Genomic DNA, 21,958 nt, shown 5'->3' with positions numbered 1-21,958 from the left:
CAGAGTGGGGAGCAGAATAGGCAGATGGACGAAGTACACTGCTGAGGGGAGCAGCGGGCAGGTCAGGAGAGGTCTGCCACGCCATGTGGATCACCTCCGGGGCAGGCAGGGATCGAACTCATGCAGAAGTGGCTTAAGCTTCTTAGTGCAGTGCTTTAACCCGCTGCTCCACCAGGGAGGGCCAATTTTTTGTTGTTTTACATGATAAGTTTGTAACTTGGCTTTAGCAGAGTTTGTATCAAAGGGATTAAAAGTTTGAAAGTTTGCAATCTATTCCTGAGATAGTGTATCAGGATTGTAGGCATTTCCTTCCCTTGCCCCATGAGTTTGGGGAGTGGGTGGGAGAAGAGGGCTCCGGCAGAGGGGGAGATGAGAGAGGCATGTCCCAGGGCAATGGGTAGGACCTCGTGCTGAGCTGTGATGTGCCAGGCAGTTTACCCCTTCCTGGGCCTGCTGTGTGCATTGAGCCTTCCACGCCACTGTGTGTAGTGTGTCTTCTTTTCAAAGCAGGTGGAAGCACCCTCCTTCCTAAAGCCCAAATCTCCCATATGCACTGGGCACCTCTGGGCACAGGCTGTCAGCTCTTCATCAGATGTCCCAGGCACTTGGAAGGACGGAAGTGAGATGCTGCAGGGACATGTATTTGGGACTTCTTATAGAAACAAATCTTAGTGAAAACGAGAGTCTGAAGTGCAGTACTTTTAGGGAAGTCACAGAAAAATGAAACTGTGAGGTAATATATCATGGACTATTTAAAAACTTTCTATGGAGGTATAACATAGACACAGAAACGTGTATATTTGGAACGTGCTTCACAAGCTGGGTACCCCAAATCATACATTCACGTAACCAGCATGTAGAATGTGGCCAGCACCCCAGGGCACCCCATCCCATGTTTCCTTCCAGTTGCTACCACTCCCCAGTCACACCGAAGCCTGTCTGATCCCTAACAGTGTATATTAGTTTACATCAATGGATCTTATGGGCAATACTTGTGTGTGTCTGGCTTCTTTCCTCAGTGTCACGTGTGAGATGGATTCCTAATGCACTGTGTAGTGATTGGCCTTTCGTTTTCATTGCTGTATAGTATTTCACTGTGTGATAATATCACACATCCATTCTGTGGACAAGTGTTTGGATCGTTTTCAGTTTTGCCCATTACGAGTTATGTTGCTGTGAATACTTTGGGTATCCATATTTTGGTAAGCAGACAAATGAGTTTCTGTAGGTATATACCCAGGAGTGCATGGAGGGGGGAGTGTTATAAGACTTCTGTGTAGTCACTTTTAGTGACCAGTGCCCAGCCACTTTCCAAAGCAGTTCTGCCAATTTACTCTCCAGCGAGCACCAGCACATGTAAGAGTTTTGGTTGTTCCATATCTTTTGCCAATGCTTGGTGTTTTCTTCTTGGAAGCTAGCCAGATGTTCTTTGAGAACCAAATTCTCACTGGATTGTTCTTCCATCTGAGCTGCTTGCTTTTCTAATAAATAACCACAGCCAACAGCATACCCACTGATGCTGAGATATCCAGAGACTGCAAGGTCAGCCGCTGTACATTGTCCTAGGCTGATACTTATTGTATGTGGGAGGATCAACAGCTCTGTTCTTCTTGAGTCACATTAAAGTGATATCTAAAGATAACAGGTAAAAAGCTGAGATGAAAATATTAAAAATCTGAAGCAACAGTGAGTTAAGGATACATCTCATGCTCATGTCCCTCTGGGTGTCCCCCACGTGTTCATTTTTTTAAGATTTATTTATTTATTTATGCATACAGAACTGGGGTACAGACCAGAGGTGCAGGGAGTGGTGAGAAGATTCACCCAAGTGGGCAGCAAAACAGGCAGATTGATGAAGTACACTGCTGAGGGGAGCAGTGGGTGAACAGGAGAGGTCTGCTGGCCATGTGGGTCACCTCTCGGGCCGCGGGTTGAACTCACACAGAAGTGGCTGCAACTAGCTTCACAGTGCTGTGCTTTAGCCCATTGCGCCACCAGGGAGGGCCCCCAAGTGTTCATTTATCTGTCTGAATTCGGTGCTGCTGCCTCCTTTTCTCCCTCTACTTTTCCATTTGCCTTCTCAGGTGGTGCTTCCGCTCTTCCTTTGTAGGGATGTGTAGCCATCCACTTCTTCCGGAGACACCGGCAACTACTTTGTTGTAAACACAAGTACTGCCGATTGGTTAGGCTTCCCAGTGTGTGCTGGCACTGCTGGTAGACGCCATTTATCACAGTTGTGCTGTTTTCTTTGTGGGCTACACTCTTCATGAGATTCAGAAATAATAAAGACACCTGCCGTGAGGATCTGACTTAAGTTTTACTTGCCAGTGTAGTTTGTGGGTGGGGGTCCCGATAATAGAATTATGTTGGCAAACTATCACTCCAATGAGTTAGAAAACCAAGAAGATCCATCAGAGTAAAAACAAATCAGTGTTCTGCGTCTGGAAAAAATGATGTTGGCAGCTCCTTTAGCATTTTCATGCCTGAATACAGATACTTCGTCTTCAGATAGATGAAGTTCTGAGCACTTGCTCAACTTCTCTGAACCGAAGGGAACACCTGGATATCCGGTACCTCCTCACTTCGTAATGGACTAAGTTCCTATAGAATTAGCAGTAGCGCACTGTGATGCATGAGCTGCCCTTCCAGGCTGGTCTCTGACTTTGGCCTTCGAGCACCTGCGTCACAGCAAACCCCCATGGTTGTCCACCCAGTGACAGGTGTCCTCCAACATCCATCCTGAGTCTCGAGGCCATTATTATGTTCCCCTGACCAGGGAACTGCTCTTGCAGTAACTCCCTTTCGTTTCCCCTTGACAGTCTTTTCTGGCTGCACCTCCAATCTCATGGGGTCACCCCCCAGCTCTTGTAGTCACTGCCCACCTCGGGCATTGACCTTGGTTTGGATCACAGGTGTTCACTAAGGACTCATCTGTTGTGTCTTCTTAACTCATCCTGTCCCTTGGGCTCACCTTCACCTCAGTACTGACCATCCTCTCTGGACATCGGCTTTTGCTCCCCACCATCTCTCTTATCTAAATCACAAGCTGTCTGTGAATGATTATAGCATACACTAGTGTCTCAGTTCATGCTGCTGCCACAGACTGCCATAGACAGAGTAGACGAGGAATGACAGAGATTTAGTCTCTCATTCTTCCAAGATCAGGAAGGTGCCAGCATGGTTGGGTTGTGGTGTGATGCACTCCTGACTCCCTGTGGGGCCTCTGTTTGTATATGGGTGCTAATCCTTCATGTGACGCCCACCCTCATGACCTTATCACCTCCTGGAGGCCCCACCTCCTGATATTACCGCTCTTGCGGTTAGGGTTCCAACGTGCAAATTTTGGAGGGACACATTGAGTCCATTGTCATGAGTGAGTTTAATAGAAACAGAGGGCAAGCAGATGGGGACCCTGGGCAGGTGCCTATGTGGTGTACTGGGAGTCCTGGCTGGTGCCTTAAGGGCTGCCTGTTTCTCCACCTTCCCCCTTACAGACCACCAGCCAGACGGAGCTTGAGAACTGGATCACTGCCATCCACTCGGCTTGTGCGGCGGCTGTTGCCAGACACCACCACAAGGAAGACACACTCCGGCTCCTGAAGTCAGAAATCAAGAAGCTGGAACAGAAGATCGACATGGACGAGAAGATGAAAAAGATGGGCGAAATGCAGCTGTCTTCAGTCACTGATTCAAAGAAGAAGAAAACAATACTAGATCAGGTGAGTGGTCTTCCAGGTTCAGGTGGGGCTGGACTCGTGACTCTTCATGTGTTTTGTTTTTTGCTGCCTGAGAACCCAGAATGTCATCACTTTGCTCACTGTCAGCTCCTCATCCAGGCTGCTGAATTCCTCTCAGTCTTCTCACCCTCTGTTCGCCGTGATTGTCCTGAGCTGAAAGGACAATATCGCATGAACGAAAGGCTGATGTCAGCTGGGGAAGTTGCTGGCTCCCACAATGGCGCCTACCCCTTACTCCCCACTTTTCAGTTGACCTGGAACTCCACTGGGGTGGGGGTGCATCTCTGACCCCTTCTGACATTTAGAATTCTAAGTATTTGGAAAAGGGTCCCTGTCATGGCCTGTGTGTGTGGGCGTAAGCATCTTCCATGCGAACATGGGAAGTTTTCCTGAGCTCACAACACGTGGTTGATACACAGCCAGCGATCCTCATCTAGGAAAGATTTGAACCTTTTTCCTGACGTGTAGGACATGATCATGTGAACAAAATACCAGCAATGATGGAAGCCAGCGTTCCCGCAATTAAAAAAAGAAGACTATAGCCTTACATAAGATATCTCCTTATAGAAAAATAAAATAGAGGAAAAGAGAACAATGAAATAGAATATATAGTTATAGAAAGTATGTACTTGTGTACAAAGAAAATATATACGTATAAAAAATTACTGATAGAAAATTTCGCTAATAAAGAATTCAGCAATTACACTCCTGGATATATGCCAGAGAGAAATACAAATGTTCCCTTCCTCCCCCTCCCCCCTTACACACACACACACACACACACACACACACCCCACACAGCGTTATGTGAACAAATCTATTTAAGTGATTAAGCTGTGAATGACTTGGGTCTCTGTGATTCTTTTCCTCTGTGGCTTGACCCTGTATTTTATTTTCAGTCGAGGCAACGTTCACGTAACCTAAAATGAACCATTTTGAAGTGTGCAATTCACTGCACTTAGTCCTGGCACCATCGCAACCAGCCCCTCTAGCTGCTCCCAAACATTGGCCTCCACCCCCGAAGGAGGCTCCCAGGAGCCCCCCGCGGGTGCTCTTCCGCTGTGTCCTCACAGAGAACTGCTTGCTGTGTGGCCGTCGGTGTCTGGCCCGCTTTAGAGACTGAGCCACTCTGTGGCACCTGCCCCTAGTTCGTGCCTTTTGATGACCACAGATGACCCACGGTGTGTGTGAGCACACGGTGCTTCTCGTTCATCGGTTAATGGACAGGGGGCTGTTTCTGTTTCTGGGGTGTTGTGAAGACTGGCATGGGCACCCCACGCGCACACTCACACGCTATTTTAAGTCGAAGTAAAAAGATTCACCCATTAGTCACTGCCTGTGTCATCCACATCCAGCATCCCCGAGAGGCACTGTCTGTCAGCCCTGTACCAGACAGCATTCTTGTGTTACCTTGTGTGGCCCTCACGCCAACCTCAGCAGGCGGGGGTTGTTTTGCCTCTTTGAAAAATGAAGCCATATCATGGGTCTCCCCATGTTCTGGTGTCCGGGTCTCCACCGTCCAGGGCGGCCCCCCTCCTCCAGACTCCCACCCACCCACTTCTTCCACAAGCTCTTGGTCTACTCACCTTTGAGCTTTAATTTTCCTGATTTTTCTGCTCTGTCTTCCCGAGAAAAGCATCTCTCAGTACATCATACAGTTCTCCAGTGCTGAGAACCCCCTGTTTTACTTTTTCTGCTTGGGTTTGTGATCCAGAACTTGGAACTCTGGACCAACATGGCCACTCACATAGAATTAGGGGTGAGGGACCCCCAGAGCAACAAAGAAGCTTAGGGTACCTGCTGCTCTCCCCTTAGGATTAGAACGAATGCCTTTGCTACTTCCAGTTTGTGTGTCTGTGTATAGCGTGACACTGGCTTTCTCCTGGTCTCACTTTTCCCCCTCTTTTTTCACCACTGTAGATCTTTGTTTGGGAGCAAAACCTGGAACAGTTCCAAATGGACCTGTTTCGTTACCGCTGTTACTTAGCTAGCCTCCAAGGCGGGGAGCTGCCGAATCCCAAAAGGCTCCTCGCTTTTGCCAGCCGACCGACCAAAGTGGCAATGGGCCGCCTTGGAATCTTCTCGGTGTCATCTTTCCATGCCTTGGTGAGTAGCAGCGGGTGAGTTTTGGGAAATACCACCCTGCCGGGAAATCCTAAGCAGACTTGGGGAGAGTCGAGCAGTGTTTTCTAGCGGGTGTCTGTGAGTGACAGTATCTGCACTCTGCAGTGGATGCAAACCTTCATTTGAATCTTTTTGGAAATGTATCACGTAAGCTTGCCGTGCTGGGGTCTAAATGATCAAGATGTTTCCAACAGTGTTCATTGCCAGGGCACGTCATTTTTTAGTAACAGGGTGTATGGGCCCTCCCTGGTGGTGTACGGGTTAAAGTGATGCAAACTGTAGCTGCTTCAGTGCAAGTTCAATCCCCGGCCCCGGAGCTGACTCACATGGCGCAGCAGACTTCTCCTTTCTCATCCACTGCTCCGTTCAGCAGTGTATCTCAGTCAGTTGGCCTGTTCTGCTCCCTACTCTGTCTCTGGTGAATCCTCTCATCATCCCTGCGCCTCTGGCCTGTATCCCAGTTCTGTGTGCATGAATAATAAATCTTAAAAAAAAAAAAAAAAGAGGAGGGTCCATGTTCCCTGCACCACCCATGGAAGGGTGTAGCTGAGGAGGGAAGAGGACACTGGAGGAAGAAGGAAGGATGGGGATCTGGAGGCATGTGGAGCAGAGAGATGTGGAAGAAGCTGGCTTCTTAGTGCCGACTGGATGAAACAGTCGTGGGTGAGAGAACCGTGGGGAGGTTAATGATGCAGCATTAACCTTGATTTTTTTTTTTTTTAAGCTCCTTTGGGCCCAGTTCTGCCCCTTCCCTATAAATCCCTACCAGAAGGTGCCTTAGACGTGAACAGACATTGGGGCCTCATTGGCCCTGCTTTGGCCCAACCCTGTTTGGCTGGGCATTTGGTGGGTGGCTTTGGGTGTTGGACTTGGAAATGATTTCATCTATTCTTACCCTTTAAAAAAATTTTTTTAAAGATTTATTTATGCATACAGAACTGGGGTACAGACCAGAGGTGCAGGGGGTAGGAAGATTCACCAGAGACAGAGTGGGGAGCAGAACAGGCAGATGTACTGACATAACACTGCTGAAGGGAGCAGTGGGCAGGACAGGAGCAGTCTGCTGCGCCATGTAGGTCAGCTCCCTGGCCGGGGATCGAACTCGTGCTGCAGTGGCTGCAGTAGCTTTATAGTGCTGCACTTTAGCCCGTTGTACCACCACAGAGGGCCCAGTTTCTTACTCTTTTTTTTTTTATAACACACTAATTGTATGAAAGTTTCTTTCCATGAAAGGTCTTACACACTGGAGTATGTTTTGTCTCATGCAGTGGATGGCAGGCAGAACCTACTCATAGGCAGGAGGTTTGGGAGTCTTGGGGTGCCCCTCTCCTGCCCTGTAGCAGTGAATGACCTGTGTTTAATCCAAATACTTGCGTTGCCCCTCGTATGCATGAACGCATTCTCTCTGTCCCTGTCAGGACACAGGCACACACAACTCTCTGGAAATCTCCCTTTTCACTTCATTTGTAAATGTTTCGATACCATCAGCTTTTTACGCCGAGAAACATCTGATACCTTAGAGGAAGGCAGAGAACTTTCCTGATTTACTAGCTCAACGTACATACAGATTTGCTGGGGGAGGAGAATTTCCCTCTGACGCCAAGATGGCAGGTTGTGTACTTGTGTCGTGTGTTTGCAATCTGTAATTTCCTGTACTCACTACATAGCAACAGCTTTATGGACTTTTGGCTACTTTCTTCTCGAACATTGCTGGGCGATTGACATGGATTTAACTAAACCAAGTCAGTCCCCACTTAAAATGCACGGCACCATAGCACATTTGCTGTGGAGTTAAATGTTAAGTCTCCGGCTCCAGAGAGTGCTTTGGAAACCTTCGCTGTGCTCTCTTGTCTTGCCAGGTCAGCTGTCCTCTTGAATTCAGAGCTGTAATTCTCTCAGAGGCGTTTGTATTCTTTATAAATAGATTAGCGCCATCATTCAGATAATTAGGGGTAGATTTACATTTTTAAAGAAGTCTTAAACCAATTTCTGGAGTTATTAAAACTGGCATCCTTATTTGTTCTGCTAATTATAGCTCTGCTTTTGGTCTCCCTGGCTGCGTCTCCTTATAGCTATTAAGTCTTTTTTTTTTTTTTTTTAAGCAGTGCTGGGTCAGGGTGCCTTGTTGCATACATCTTGCTAACTGTTTTAATTCGTGTTTCTAGAACTGTTTCTCTGAGGCCCGGAACCCAATTTGTCACTTAGCTGAGTCCCAGTTTGCTATTCTTCAAAAAATAAAATTGTGATCAAAAACTCTTGTTTTATTTCCCCCTAAGCAAGAATATCATAAATTAAAGGACCCTTTTTATGAAGGGATCTCTTGATGCCAATGATGTGGCATTGATATGAACCCTAAAACCTGGTCATCCAAAGGCCTCGTTCTCTTTACCGGGCTGGATCAAATTTGGAGAAAATAATTTTGCTTTCTACCTAAAACTTCTATGCTTTAATTATTATCTTCAAAGCCATCGGATTGAACATCTCTGAGAAGGGGAAGTAAAAGCCACCTCATTACCCTTATTTTATTTTATACCCGTAATTTCTCTCCAGACCTTCTAATTTCCTCTGCCTCGGTATCTGTGATGTGTGCGGACTTCTCTCTTGATGGCCAGCTATTAAAATTGGGCCAGCTGAAGGCAGGGCTGGGAGGGCTGGTGACTCTTAGGCTTTTTCAGTCAGTAATTTTAAGGAAGGGAACTTAATTCCATATGGGCCACTCACTATTCCTTTGTTCTTTTTTGGCTGGTGCAGTGGTGATGCAGGTGATGCAAACCTGGCATCGTGTGTCCTAATGAGGGCTCCTGTGCACCAGAGATTGGATTTCAGACAGAACAAGTCAGGCAAGCCCGTTGGGTGTCCAGCGCTCTCGCTCCTCTGAGGACCCAAGCAGGCAGTGTTAGTCTGATTTATTGGATGCTTATTTTTTCCCTCCTTTCCTTATCATTTGACCCCAGAGAATTTCCCCCTCCTTGGGGTGAACGAGTCTTCAATTTAGCCTTTGTGCAGACAATTTTTTTTTTCTCCTTTGAACTCGGAGCAGGCACAGGGGAGGAGGAGGTGGGAGGGTTAACAGGGCCAGGGGAGGAGAATGGAGCTACAGTTTAACCACCATTCACCAGGAGGGCTTCCCGTAAAGCTCAGTGATTTGCAGTAATTAACTGAAGGGTCCCCACTGCACTCTTTGAAAGAAGGTTATCATTGTTCTTGTTTGCACAGATGAGCAGAACGATAGAGTCATCAGGTTTCAGCCACAAAGGGAGCCATTGTCTGGGTAGAGACCATTGAGAAACTCTTGAGATTTTGTCCCATCGCGCTGGGCCAGCTTTTCCTATTTTTCTAACCCCCTACGCTCACTTGAAGTCATGATTGTCCTGAGGTGCGTAGCAGTTCCTTTCACAGTTTACAAGTCCCTGACAGCTTCGAATAATTGTCTAAGAATCATAAATCAAGTGCCCGTTTGCTAAACAGATTAAGCTGACTGGTCATCGAGAGGTGTCTGTGCTGAAATTGTTTCACTTTCTTTGTGATCACCCGCCGAGGGAGGAGCCTGCTTTTGCTTTTGGATGTTTGTCTGTTTATTTACTCAGTCAGAACAACAAATACACGTGAGTGGCTGGCAGTGTCCCTCTTGCCGTGGGCACCCTGGGTTCCTGTCCTCCTGGGGAGTTTCTTCTTGTGGGAGAGAGAGCTAAGACATACGCTAAGTAGCACGGAGGGAGTTAGCACCGCCGTCATCTTCACATACAGAAGCACATCTCGCTGTACACTGGCTGCCTGTGTGTGTCTGTGTTTATGGAGAGATTTCCCTGTGTATAAGTAGAGACGTAAGTGTAAGACCCAGTGGACATTGTTTTTCTCTAGGATTAACGTGACTACTGCTTACTCCATGGTGGTGAGCCTCATTTTTCGCTGATGGTTGCACTGATCGTGACTTAGCCACGAGAGCATATATGGATGCCAGCACATTCCAGAGTATTCCTTTTAGCAAACAGTTTCTTTTGCTACCTCTAACTTAGAAAGTGATGACAGGGCCCTTAGAAAGTGATGACAGGGCGCAGCAGGTTAAAGCACAGCACTGCAAGCTGGCCACAGCTGCTTCAGTGCAAGTTCGATCCCCCGCCCAGGAGCTTACCCACATGGCGCTGCAGACCTCTCCTGAGCCGCTGCTCCCCTCAGCAGTGTAGTTTAGTCAACCTGCCTGTTCTGCTCCCCACTCTGCATCTGATGAATTCTCTCACTGCCCCTGCACCTCTGGCCTGTGCCCCAGTTCTGTATGCATAAATAAATAAATTTTTAAAAATGAAAGAAAGTGATGACAGCAGAGAGCACGTTTGCATGTTGACTGCCAACACGCCCCTTTTGTTGTCCAACTCTGTTCCTCACCACACCTTAGGTGTTGGTGGAGATTGGTTAAAGCATGGCTGCTGTTGTCTCGGGTGCTGCTCTAGATTTTCTCCTGTGCAAAAGCTGAGAAGGCATTAGACCTCTCAGCTCCCTCCTCTTCCTGTTTCCATCTGGAATCCAGATCTTCCCCCAAATGCTCCGTCAGAGAAGCTGTCTTGGTTCCTGTCTTTAGTGAACCCATGGGGCCTCGGCCAGTGCACTCCAGGGGGTCTCGGCCAGTGCACCCCAGGGCTTCCATGGTATCTTGTCATTACCCAGAACCCTTCACGCTGCCACCTTTGAGCAGGTCCTCGCATCCACCAGTGCTTTGGCCCCAGACGGCTGCCAGTTGGCAGCTGGCACCTGGGAGTTGCCCGTGTGGGGACCGGTGCCGAGTTGACCTTTTCTGGTGGCCAGGCAGGTGGCAGCTCCATTCAGCGCTCAGTCGCTGGCCCTCGGGCACTCCCTTGTAGGAAGGTGAGCCTGTGGGTGGCCTGTGGAGACATAGGCAGAGCTTGCCTCTAGTTCTAGAGGGTGAGGCTCATGCTGAGTGTTCTCAGGGTGCATTCGGGGATCCCCACAGAGACTGAGCTGCCTCCCAGGCAGACTGTACTGCCTCGCCCAGCTTTCCTTCTGGAGTATTTGTCAGCATTGATGGCACCTTGCAAATAGCTCAACAGAGATTAGCTTCCTTTAAGAAAAGAAAAAAAACAAAACAAGGTAGAACGTTTATTCCTTCTTTTCCTCCACATAGAAGCCTCAGAAGGGGGCTTCTCTATTTTCCCCCACGTGGGTCCCCTCTGCCTTGCTTTGCCCTGGAAGGCTTCCGTCTGACTGGCCTCGGCTAGCCGAGCCAGTAACAGCCACCACTTGCTTGATAATAAAAATGGTTTGGGGGGGATTGTTCTGAGAAAACTAACAGAAGACACTGGTAAATTGAGACTTCACACAGAATCACAGGAACCAAAAGGTGCCATTTTCACTGTTTTGGTGACACTCAAGCTCCATTTTTCTTTGGTTACTGTAACTTGATGCAAGAGCTTAACCCTGTCACCGGTAGGGCGCCCACTTCTTGGAAATAGCCTGTTAACATCCAGTTACTCTGTTATGCATCTGAGCTGGTGATTTCAGACCTTGAGGGAGTTGGCTGATCTTCCCACCATCGCTGAATCCACCAAGGGCTTCAGAGTCCCAGTGTGTTTGAGTGATGGATTAGTTGCTTAGACAGTAGCGTCAGCATCGGCTGGCCGGATGGATGGTGGGGGAGGGGTTGTAAAGAACTTGAGTGGGGGTCTGGGGGGACAGACCGGTGATCCCCATGCTCCTGTCTTGTTGACGCTCCTCCTTGCTGTCTCAGGTGGCAGCACGCACTGGTGAAACTGGAGTGAGAAGGCGAACTCAGGCCATGTCCAGATCTGCAAGCAAACGAAGAAGCAGGTTTTCTTCTCTCTGGGGTCTGGACACTACCTCCAAAAAGAAGCAGGGACGCCCAAGCATCAATCAGGTCGGTTTTTGGGGGGATGACAAGGCGCGTGCCCATGGCTTCCCCAGCCACGTCACTGTGGTGTGTGTGCTTTCTTTACTGGTGTGAGCTTAAGATCCAATCGTTGACATGAAGAAGTGAGTGGCTTTTAGTAGGCAATGTACATCCATGATGGTGAACTCTGCTACTAGTCTGTGACCAAGCTCCAGTCTCACCTCATCCTTTCCAACCTTTGGTTAATGACAGACTTTCTGAAAGTGCACAATTCATCCCAGAGTCTACAGAAAAAAGCAGAGCTTAATGGTGACTCCAAGTGAGCACCTGAACAGTCTTTTAAGCTGCCTCTGGCGCTGGATCAAAGGCAGCCTCCAGGGAAATCTGGCTGTTTCTTTGCCCTTGATTCATTTGGGGTTGGCATTAAAAGGGCAGTTCCTCTGCACCTGGAGTCTGAGAGTGCTCGCTCATTTCATGCTCATGGCTCCCTTCTGCCCAGATAGTAGGGCCTGAAGGGACCTTAGGACATGAATGGCACCCTCTAAGTGGGCAATGTCCGGGTCCTGCTAACGGCTGTGACGTCATTCATTTTACTCTCTTGTTCGCATGAATACTTCTGGAAGAGGTTTTGCAGTCACTGCAGTCATTTTTATTTGACTTTGAGAAATGCACGTCTGTAGGGCTGCTTATATGTTTTAGGAACTGAAGGAACATGGGTGTTGGTCTCCCAGGAGAAGGGGAACCCCTGTCCAGCAGCCACCTGGCCAGAATGTGAGCTAGTTGGAGGTCAGGACTGAGATGGCACATTTGACTGTGTCCTGACGCAGAGTGAGAAGTTGATTGTAGACTTAACAGATGCCTCATTATTTGTTATGGCAGCGCCAGCCCTCACTTTGCTTATGAACTGAAAATTCAAAGGGAAACGAATCCCGAAATCTGATGCACTGAGTCCTCGCTGACCAGTGTGCTCGCCACGTCCACCTGGGCTTGCAGGAGAGCAGATGAGCAGATGAGGGAGCCTGTGACTGAGCCTCCTTGTCTGTTCTCGGTCTTAGGGGAGAGCAGAAGCTCCATGTGCAGCTGTGGCTTTGCTTTGTGTAAATCTGAAGGAGAAAGCGTTTGCAGGAAAGTTAGTGTTTCATCAGGAAGAAATCACACTTGCTCCTCTGGATCGAACCCGCAAAGGAGGGCGCGACCCAACGGCTTCTCCCCTCTCCTTCTGGGCTGTGGGCTGTGCTTTTATACATGTCCTTTGCCTTGGCTATAAGTATGTGTCAGGACTTTGCAGTTGGCAACTTAGATTGAACCAAGCTTTCTATCAGATCGCTTAGTTCATGTGGGTCTCTTTTATTGGCCCAGGTTTTATGACAGCTCGTTGATAGATGGCTGAGCTTAAATGAATCCAGAAGAGACTTAATAAAAAAAATTTTTTTTTTTTAACCATAGGACATTGTCGTGTATTATAAGCAGAAGCGCTCATTCCCTCTTAAAGTAAGAATTTCATAAGCTTTAAACTCCGACACCAGAATGGTGGTTACCAGGGACGGGGAGGGGGGACGAAGGGAGCCCACTGGTTGGTGTCTGGGCATGTGGCAGTGGGCGTGGTGTGAAGCCGATAGTTACTGAGGTGAGAAACTGCAGATCTGAAGCCTATACAGTGTTGTAAACGAGCGTTACCCCAATTAAAAACAGTTTCCAATATATCTTGCTTGGCCATCTGCGGACCAGTAGAAATTTACTCGTTGATTCAGTACTTCAAAATGGACAAAAACTGTATGTTTCTGTAGCTTTCATTTGTGCAGGAAAAAGGCTTTTTCTTAATTGGGAATATCATCCTGCTGGAACATGCGTTGTTTAGCGGTAGCACGTGCTTTTCCCACGGTGGCATGTTTAGGTTTTGACTGCCTGTTGGTGTCCGTACCCGATTCCAACTCTAGTCCCATCTATACCTTAGCATATTTATTAAATATTGAGGATTTGGCAAATTTCTGTTTTTGGATAAAAAAACTTTTCTGCAATAAAAACTGATACATGTATGTTACCAATTGATACTCTGCAGATTATAAAGTCAAAACTAGTTAGTATTGATAGATGTCTGATGAGGTAAATGAGCCTATAACAATTCTTTATTATTAAGAATAAATCTAGTTCATTGCTTTGATAAGCTTCTTTTCTTTAAATTTAGATGAGTGATGCACATCTAAAAACTAGCTTTTTTTTTAATTGTCAAAGACATGAGCAGGGAGCTTGGTGGAGGACCCTGTTTCTAATGATCTGCCACTCTAGACTCTTCTACCTGCTTTGGGATTTGAGGTGGGGGTATCTGCCCAGTAATGTTTTGTAACAGCTATGTCATTTTCGCCGCCTCCCCCTCATGCTTCATTTGCCCTTTTGCCCAGATTCCTTTTAAGATGATCCTTTGTATATGCAGGTGTTCGGTGAGGGGACTGACGCTGTAAAGAAATCTTTAGAGGGAATATTTGATGACACTGTTCCAGATGGCAAGGTAAAAATAACACATGTTCTCTTTCTAAATGCATCAACGTTACACAATGCAATGGTTTCTCAGGCTCCTAAAATTAAGTAGACTCAGTATTAGAAACTGAAATGATCAGCTTGCGAAAGTTATGTAACAGGTCAGGAAGAAATGGAAAAGCGTTTTCTGTTCAAAACTTGCTAACAAGAAGAACATTCTCCTGCTGACATAATATTTTCAATCCTGTCACTGAAGGTAGAAGTTTCCATCTAGAATTTAAGAGGAAACTTGGATTCTGAGTAGCTGAATATTTTATGCCACTGCTAATCCCTTTTATCTACAATTTCTATCCCCAAGAGGCAAATTCTTCTTGCCTTCCCTCTTGGCCTCTGGTGCTGTTTTGGTCCCATTCATTTCAAAGAACTGTTCTCCATGTATGTTCTTTAAAAAAATGCACTTCACATCTAAGACAAGTATTCAATTAAAAGATTCACAGGCTCCGTGCAACCTTGTACTTGGATTTAAGAGGGTCTTTCAAACTGTTCTGATTGAGAGCTCATACAGAATATTGATTTTTCTAGGGTACTTTTTTTCAGTCTCTAAATAAATGGATCTCTCTAGTTTTAAAGGCCCTAATAGGGACCCCACAGCCTCTTTGTTCAGGGAGTTATGGGTGCTGATAACATGACCTTGATATGATCTTGGCTCTGGGACTCAGAATCGATAGGACAGCTCTGGCCTGGTCGCGAGGCTGCCGGGTCAGAGCGGCCCAGCCCCACAGTCCTCAGCCCCTGATGCCACAGGACTGTGGGGTGAGGAGGCTGGCCCTTCTCACTTGTGTGCGAGTCGCTTCTGGATCGGGCCATGCCCCCCATCCCAGATGGGGGGCCGCTGTCACCGTGTCTCCCCACTGGAGCCTCCAGCTCAGGCTCCGATGAAGGGGTCCTCACCTTGCTGTTCTAGCTGTAGCCCAGAGTTGTAATGTTTGCGTCACCTTTGCCCAAGTGGGCTAATTCCTCTCGAAACCATCCTATTACTCACATAACATGGGGTATCTTATCTGAACACACAGTCGCGGGAACTGCAAATGCTTTCTCACTGTATTTGTGTCCCTGTTTTTCCTTTTTCCATTCTTGTAAGTTCCTCTTTACCCCAGATCTTGGCTGGAGTCTGTGTTCTCAAAGAGCAGTTTATACGTAAAACTTGGCTTGAGCCAGGGCTAAGGGGCACTTATTTAACATTGCACGTGGGGGCAGAGTGGGACGATTCCAATTCTAGTTAATGGGATTTAAGCAAGTTGATTGCTTTGTGACAATTCCTTCCCTGGGGTTCAATTTGTCTGCAAAATCAACAGCACTGAAAGGCAGAACTGAAATTGTTTTCCTCAATTGAACTTAGTTTAAGGCCGTTACAAAAATACTGCCCCGCTCTGGGACCCATTGTCTTTATGTGTGCAAGTTGTCATATTGTCATCTCTTAGCCTGAGTTTGGAGACAGTTTCTTCTTGTAATTTCCTGATACCAGCTTTGCCCTTGGTAATATACAGATATATAGTTATTAATCCACAGCCTGATTATAGCCAATAATCTAGGCTTATTAGCATTCATGGAGCACCAACATTATTTTGACATTCTCAGAGTCCTGCAGAATTTTTTCTTAGCTTACTGGAAAGAAATGGAGTCCCTGTTATTTCAGGTCTCTATCGGGTGTTTTTCTACAGTAGCCATATAATTGCTTAGCTGTAATTCAGATGCCAAGCGCCAACATTCCAGAAGTCTCCTGCCGCCCTTTCAAACCTGGTATCAGTCCCCCACCTCAGGCACCAGTTAAGAGGCTGGTTTTGTCCATAAAGTTCATCCTTGACTTTTTCTGGACCTCATCTGGAAAATGGAGGTGTTTCTGTCTTTACCTCTTTTCCACGTGGCATTCAGGTGATGCCCCTTGTGAACCGGCAGTGCCAGCCTCATCTCCTGGCACCTTTTCTTCGAGGCCTCATCATTGTCTTTGAAACAGAATTGACATGGCAGGTTTTCATGCCATACGAATTCGTGGCTCTAAATTTGAAGCAGGTGAAAGACATTCTGTGGCAAGACTGAGCTGAATGGATGTTCCCTTTCTCTGTCTCTCTCACTCTTCCCCAACCCCCAAGTTTTCCTCCCACTCATTCGTGCCATACCCACCTGTGGATGTGGGGTCTCTCTTGTATTTGAGGTCAGAAATCTTCCCCCAGCCCGCTCACAAATAAGCCTTCCTCTGTCTTGAGGTTCCCTTCTGCCCTCCACTTCTGCTTCCATTTCTGCCCAAGACCCTTTTCATGAGACCACTTAACCACTAGGACAAGCTGGGGCTCTGTCGTGGCTTAATACCAGAGGTAGCTGCTCTGCTCACTTGATTTCCTGTTACAGAGGGAAAAGGAAATGGTCTTGCCGAGCGTCCACCAGCACAATCCTGACTGTGACATTTGGGTCCATGAGTATTTCACTCCGTCCTGGTTCTGTCTGCCCAATGACCAGCCAGCTCTGACGGTCGTCCGGCCAGGAGACACGGCTCGGGACACTCTGGAGCTCATCTGCAAGGTAGGAGGTTCTGCGGTGTTTCTGGAGAAGAGCAGAAGGGGTGGTGGGGAAGGGGCAGGGCACACAGGATCCTGAGGCGAGCGGGAGAAGTGGGCACTACTCTGCCCTGCCAAGCAGCTCTGAGCGCTTGGGGCTCCTGCATGATGCTGAGTGTAGCGCATGCGTGTGAATTCACCACGTTGGGTGGCAAGGGGCTGCTTTGAGTAGTATCTAGCATCTTTCTGTTGGTGTGTTTGATAGAGTTGTAGTAGGCATATTTCATGCCCCTAGCAAAAGGTTTTGGCAATTTGGGTCAAAAATAAAGCCCAAAATGGAGGCCGTCTGCACCTAATCTAGAATCCCCCGTTAAGCATTTGGGTGTTCCCGCCTCTGACGTCTGTCACCTGCAGTTCAGCAGCGACTGGAACAGCACGGGCGTCCTGAGGGTCGGGAAGAAGTGAAGTAGATACACTTGACCTCCATGACAGGACTTTTTCCCTTGAAAAGTCATTAGATTCTTACATATCTGTCTATTTTGTTGACAGATGGTTATGCTCCCTTCCCCTACTTTTTTCCACCTTAAGCTGCAGAGATATCTTGATCTTTTTTCAAGATGAACCTGGTTTCATTTTTTCCCCCCCACTGTGAAAAGGTGCTAGAGGCCTGCCTGACCTTGAGTGCAGGAAGCAGGAAACTTCTTGCATAGCAGCTGCTACTTTCAGCTAGGTAAGCACTGAAATCGTTGTGCTGAGTGGTCAGTCCCAAGCCGAGGTGGGCAGACACTGCCATGGGGCAAGTGGAGCTCCGGAGGCTTACGTTCCTTGACTGAGTTCACCTCACAGTTTGGGGAGCCCACTTGTGGCTTCTCCAGACCTGTGATTTCCCCCCACTGGTTGGAACCTGGTCACAGAACTGCCAGAAGCTGGGCCAGGTACCCTCAAAGGACAATCTGTCAAGTTTGGAAGAATCCAGAATGTTTTCTTAGAGTAATGAAATGGCCTTTCTTTGGGCCCCTAATGGGAAATGGACAACTTCTAACATCGTATCACCCTAGAAGTTGCTGGAGGGCTCCACTGTAGTTTTGAAGACCTTCTCAGTCTACACAGTGGCTTATACATCCCGAATCACTTTCACTACCTCAGCAAGTCCCTCCCTTTGTAAGTCTACCATCAGCAATTTTACTTCTCTCTCCCCCCCACCCCCACCCCCAATCACAAGCGCCTCTGTTGAGGAAAGATATGACTTTGTGAGTGGGGGCCTGGAATAATCTGGCCCAAATGAGCCTTTTCAGATAGTCTTATGTGGAGAAAAAGGAGAAAGGCCATTTGTTTCAGGTCAAAGATAAAAATCAGCTCCCACAAAGTTGTTAAAAATAAATGATATACCATTTCATGCTCTTTCCCCTTCATGGGTGTGACTTCTAGCTTTTGGAAGATAATGGTATTTCTGTTCACATTTTTCATTTTAATTACTTAGCAAAATTGGTCTATTGAGGATTTCTGCATTCTTTTATTTATAGATCAGCACGATTCTTTAGAGACCCATTAATATTCCGCAGAACTGTGGGAGTTATTCTCAGAACTGCAGCTGAAGGTGTCAGAAGTAGGACTCTGGCCTTTTTTAGATAAACCAAACTCTGATGCCTCTAGGGGTTAGCATTGCTTTGGAACCTGCTGTATACATTGGCCCCAGAAGCGATCAGGAAGGGAAGGGGTGACTGGTATATTCCAATAGTCACTGATGGCTGGAAAATTGAACAGTGAGTGGGGAAACCAGTGATTCCCCCACTTTAGATACTGTTAAGCTTTCTCTGAGGGGCACTCAGGGACTAGGGACTAGTACTGTGCCTGTAACATACAGAACCTTTTTCAATCCTGAGCTTGTCCTGTTCTCCTACAAAGTGTTTATTTCTGTCATTTGAAAGCTTTTGAAGGCAGCATCAGGGCACACCCCTTCCTTTAACGAAGTTCATCCCACCCAGATTTCCCTGGATCCTTACTTCTTTCTCCCAAAATATAGAATAAAGACAAGAACAATATGGTGTGATGCAAGCTTACGTCTCGTGAGTTTAAAAATGGAAAAGTTCCGGGTGCACTTTAAGAAATTGATGGTCTCTGGAAAAGCATCCGTGTAGGATAAATTACATAGTATGCTAAGAGCCAGGTGCCTTCTAGAGCAGGCTGCTTCTTTGGAAAACACGTTATTGTAATTAGCGGAGCCAGTTTTATTCTTAAGAGGGAAAGGGATAATGGAGAACACAGTACCACATGTTACTAATGATCTAATTAATGGTGAGTGGTTTTTTTCTCTTTTGGGGGGGCGGGGCTGGAAAACAAAGGTGACTGTCAGAATGTCTGTCTTTTACTCCTTTATTGTCCTTCCTGACATTGGTGATGGATGTTTTCTCTAATATTTAATAATCAATCTCTTTCTTCTGTCTCTTGCATTCAGCTCACTCTCTTTCCTATTCTCTCTGCTCCACATCATTTCACATCAGTTTGCCATCTGCCATCCGAGCATCACTCAAGTCCTGGTATAGTAAATGTTTCAGCATCTACATTTCATGTACAATTCATGTTGTGGGTGTTACAAGAATGACTTGTTAATTACAGCGGGTGACCGTGTTGGTTGGTGTAGAATCTGTGCTGTTTCTGATCATTGCATTTGTTTAAAATAAGTATGAACAAAACCCGTTCATTCACACTGCCTGGTATTCCTCACTCTGGCCATGGGCTCAATTGCATTTCCTGTGTTCACGATGTTGGCTGTAGGCTTTCGACCATAACAACCACTGTCATTTAACACAATGAGCGGTCACCTTGAAGGGGAGAGTAAGCAGCTTCGCAAATTCTGCGGAGTTGTTCTGTGTGTGTGCATGGACTTGTGTATGTGATAACTGCACGTTTTTTTGTGTCCCTGAGAAGTTTGCCTGAAAGGGGAAAATGAGACAGGAGGGTGGAGAGCAAAACATGAATGATTGCTTGGCAGGCTGTGTTGACCTCTCTTTAATGGGCTCAAGTGACTGAGTGAAAATATCTATATTGTATTTTGCTGTTTCACCCTTTGAAGATGAGAATTAAAAAATATATATATATGCTGACTAAACTGAAACTCATGCTACAGTTACATTTATCTGGGTACGATTTGCAGCTGCATTGTCTCGAAATGAATCAGATGTTCTCGAAGTAACTTCAGTCAGTGTTCCGTGGCAAATACATTTGTACCCTTTAAGTTCTTTCCCGAGTTTCCCTGGAGTTAGGAAACTTTCTCCGGAATGTTTCACATGTATAAAGTAGGCCAGCTGTTTAGAACTACTATATTAAAATACTCGTTCACGTTTGGCGCTCTTTAGCACAAACATACTTTGTGAACCAGGTAACTTGTTCCACCTACTTCGATCATAACTGCAGATACTGAGGAGCATGAAATTCTTCTGGAGAGTGTCATGATCGTAGCTAATTCTTAGGATTCTCTCTTTGGATAGAACAGCCCTGGTGAATAAGGGCTCATGATTAAGAAACATTTCCCCTAATGAGAAGACACTCTGGCATCTGCATCCCACTCCTGTTTTTAGGGTGACTACTGGCCAAGTTGAGGGCTCCTGGGTTACAAGTTTTAATGTTTCTGGCATGTGCTTATTTGTACGTTACAAAGTTCTCCAGAACTTAGAGCAATTCAAAAAGCGGGTGGAACCTCCCTTACTGGGGGCCGCTGTCTGTCCCCCATCGTGTGAGAGTGTTCTTGGCACTGTGGCCTGTAAGAGGTGAGGAGAGTCTCCATGTGCCCGTCAGGAGCTGTGGTGCCTGAGGAGAAACCTTCTCTCACACGAGCATAGGTTTCAGGACCAGAAGCTTCTAGGTGAGGCTGCTCTGGGGGCCTGCTTTCCAGAAGCCCGTTTCTGTGGCAGCCTCTCTGGGAATGTCCGTAGGGTGTTTATTGATGATGACGCAGAGGTTTCCAAGTGGATTTGTTCCTGTGAACCCAGCCCCCGCGAAGTCTCAGTTCTTTCTCCCCCTCCCCAGTCAGAAACAGATGGGGAACCAAAAGTCTTTGCTTCTAATTAAATATCTCAAGGAGGACCTGGGTAGGTGGGAAGCATGTGCAGCCTCTCTCTGTGAGGGAAACTTTTCTTGTTTACCACATCACCCTAAATATTACGTTGTTTGTTTGTCTCAGAGGCTTTCCCACCACCGGTGGGTAGCACACTTGAAAGACTCCCTGTGGGCTCTCTCCCTGGCTTCACCCCTTCAACTTTTTATCATCAACAGTCTGGGTCTGTCATGCTGGGCGTTTGGTCTCCAGTGGGGGGGTGGGGGAGTGGGAGGGGAGGGGAGGTGGTTTGGGCTGCAGACACCCTGGGAGAAGAAGAGGCCGGGGGCTCCCAAGAGTCACCCTTAGAAAACGTCTCTGCTCCTTCAGCAGGATCTCATTTCCACTTTCTGGAAATGGATTTTGGAATAATGCAGGAGGCCTCTCTTGCAGTTCTATTTATTGAAAAAGCAAAACCACTACCACCCCAGCTCCCACTTGCTGCCCCCACCTGTTTCCCCAGTCACATTTCTGATAGCATTTAGGTTTTATGAATTTCTAGAATCACTGTGCCTCACAGGCTCTGGCTTGCTCCAGAGTTTCTGAGATGTTATCAGAATAATTATTGGACTCTTCTGAGTTTGACCTTAAAGTGTGCTTTTTTTTAGGTAAGGTAGATAGAAAGAATATTAAAGCAGTGAAAAGTTAATTTCACTTATTTTGAAATAATTTTCTTCAGTAGATACATTGGTATGAAGGGATTTTATATTAAGTTTATGAGAAATGTCAGCCATAAAAGAGTAGAGAAGAATGTAGTAATGAATGTCCTGTATAGCCGTCATTAAGAGTCTGTGACTATCAGACCATGTTTCAGCTCCTCAGTCACTCATACTCCCCACCTCCCTCGCCCTGGATTATTTTGGAGCCAAATTCCACATAGTATTTCTTTCTCTGTTAGTACTTTTGGATGAATCTCTGAAAGATAAGGATGCTTTTGAAAAGTGACTGGATTTAAACATTTTCTGTCTACCAGGACCTTTTCTGGGTTGCCAAGTAACTTTTGAGAAGCATTTTCTTACTCTTTCCTTTGTATCATCTTGGATATCATTGTTTATGAAACTGTATTGCCTGTTGCTTTTTCACCAATGAAAAAGTCAGTTGACCCATCCTGGGCCAA

The 21,958-nt window shown here is 46.7% G+C and overlaps 1 protein-coding gene across 2 annotated transcripts in view; it reads left to right on the top strand.

Moving 5' to 3' along the window:
* The window catches only part of TIAM1 (T-cell lymphoma invasion and metastasis 1), a 128,224-nt gene that overhangs the window by 41,484 nt on the left and 64,782 nt on the right, over window positions 1-21,958 (top strand). Inside the window, exons 5-9 of one of the 2 annotated variants that reach the window (XM_004675343.2) lie at window positions 3,495-3,719; window positions 5,658-5,843; window positions 11,602-11,748; window positions 14,153-14,227; window positions 16,603-16,773. In XM_004675343.2, coding sequence (XP_004675400.1) covers window positions 3,495-3,719; window positions 5,658-5,843; window positions 11,602-11,748; window positions 14,153-14,227; window positions 16,603-16,773 — 804 coding nt within the window. The remainder of the gene's footprint in view (window positions 1-3,494; window positions 3,720-5,657; window positions 5,844-11,601; window positions 11,749-14,152; window positions 14,228-16,602; window positions 16,774-21,958) is intronic. The other variant, XM_004675344.2, reaches the window with a different exon arrangement.

The sequence above is a fragment of the Condylura cristata genome, unplaced genomic scaffold (genome assembly GCF_000260355.1).
Source record: "Condylura cristata isolate star-nosed mole 26May11 unplaced genomic scaffold, ConCri1.0 scaffold00003, whole genome shotgun sequence".
NCBI lineage: Eukaryota > Metazoa > Chordata > Mammalia > Eulipotyphla > Talpidae > Condylura > Condylura cristata.
Note: the sequence above shows the minus strand (reverse complement) of the source record. Positions and strands in the feature narration are given on the sequence as shown.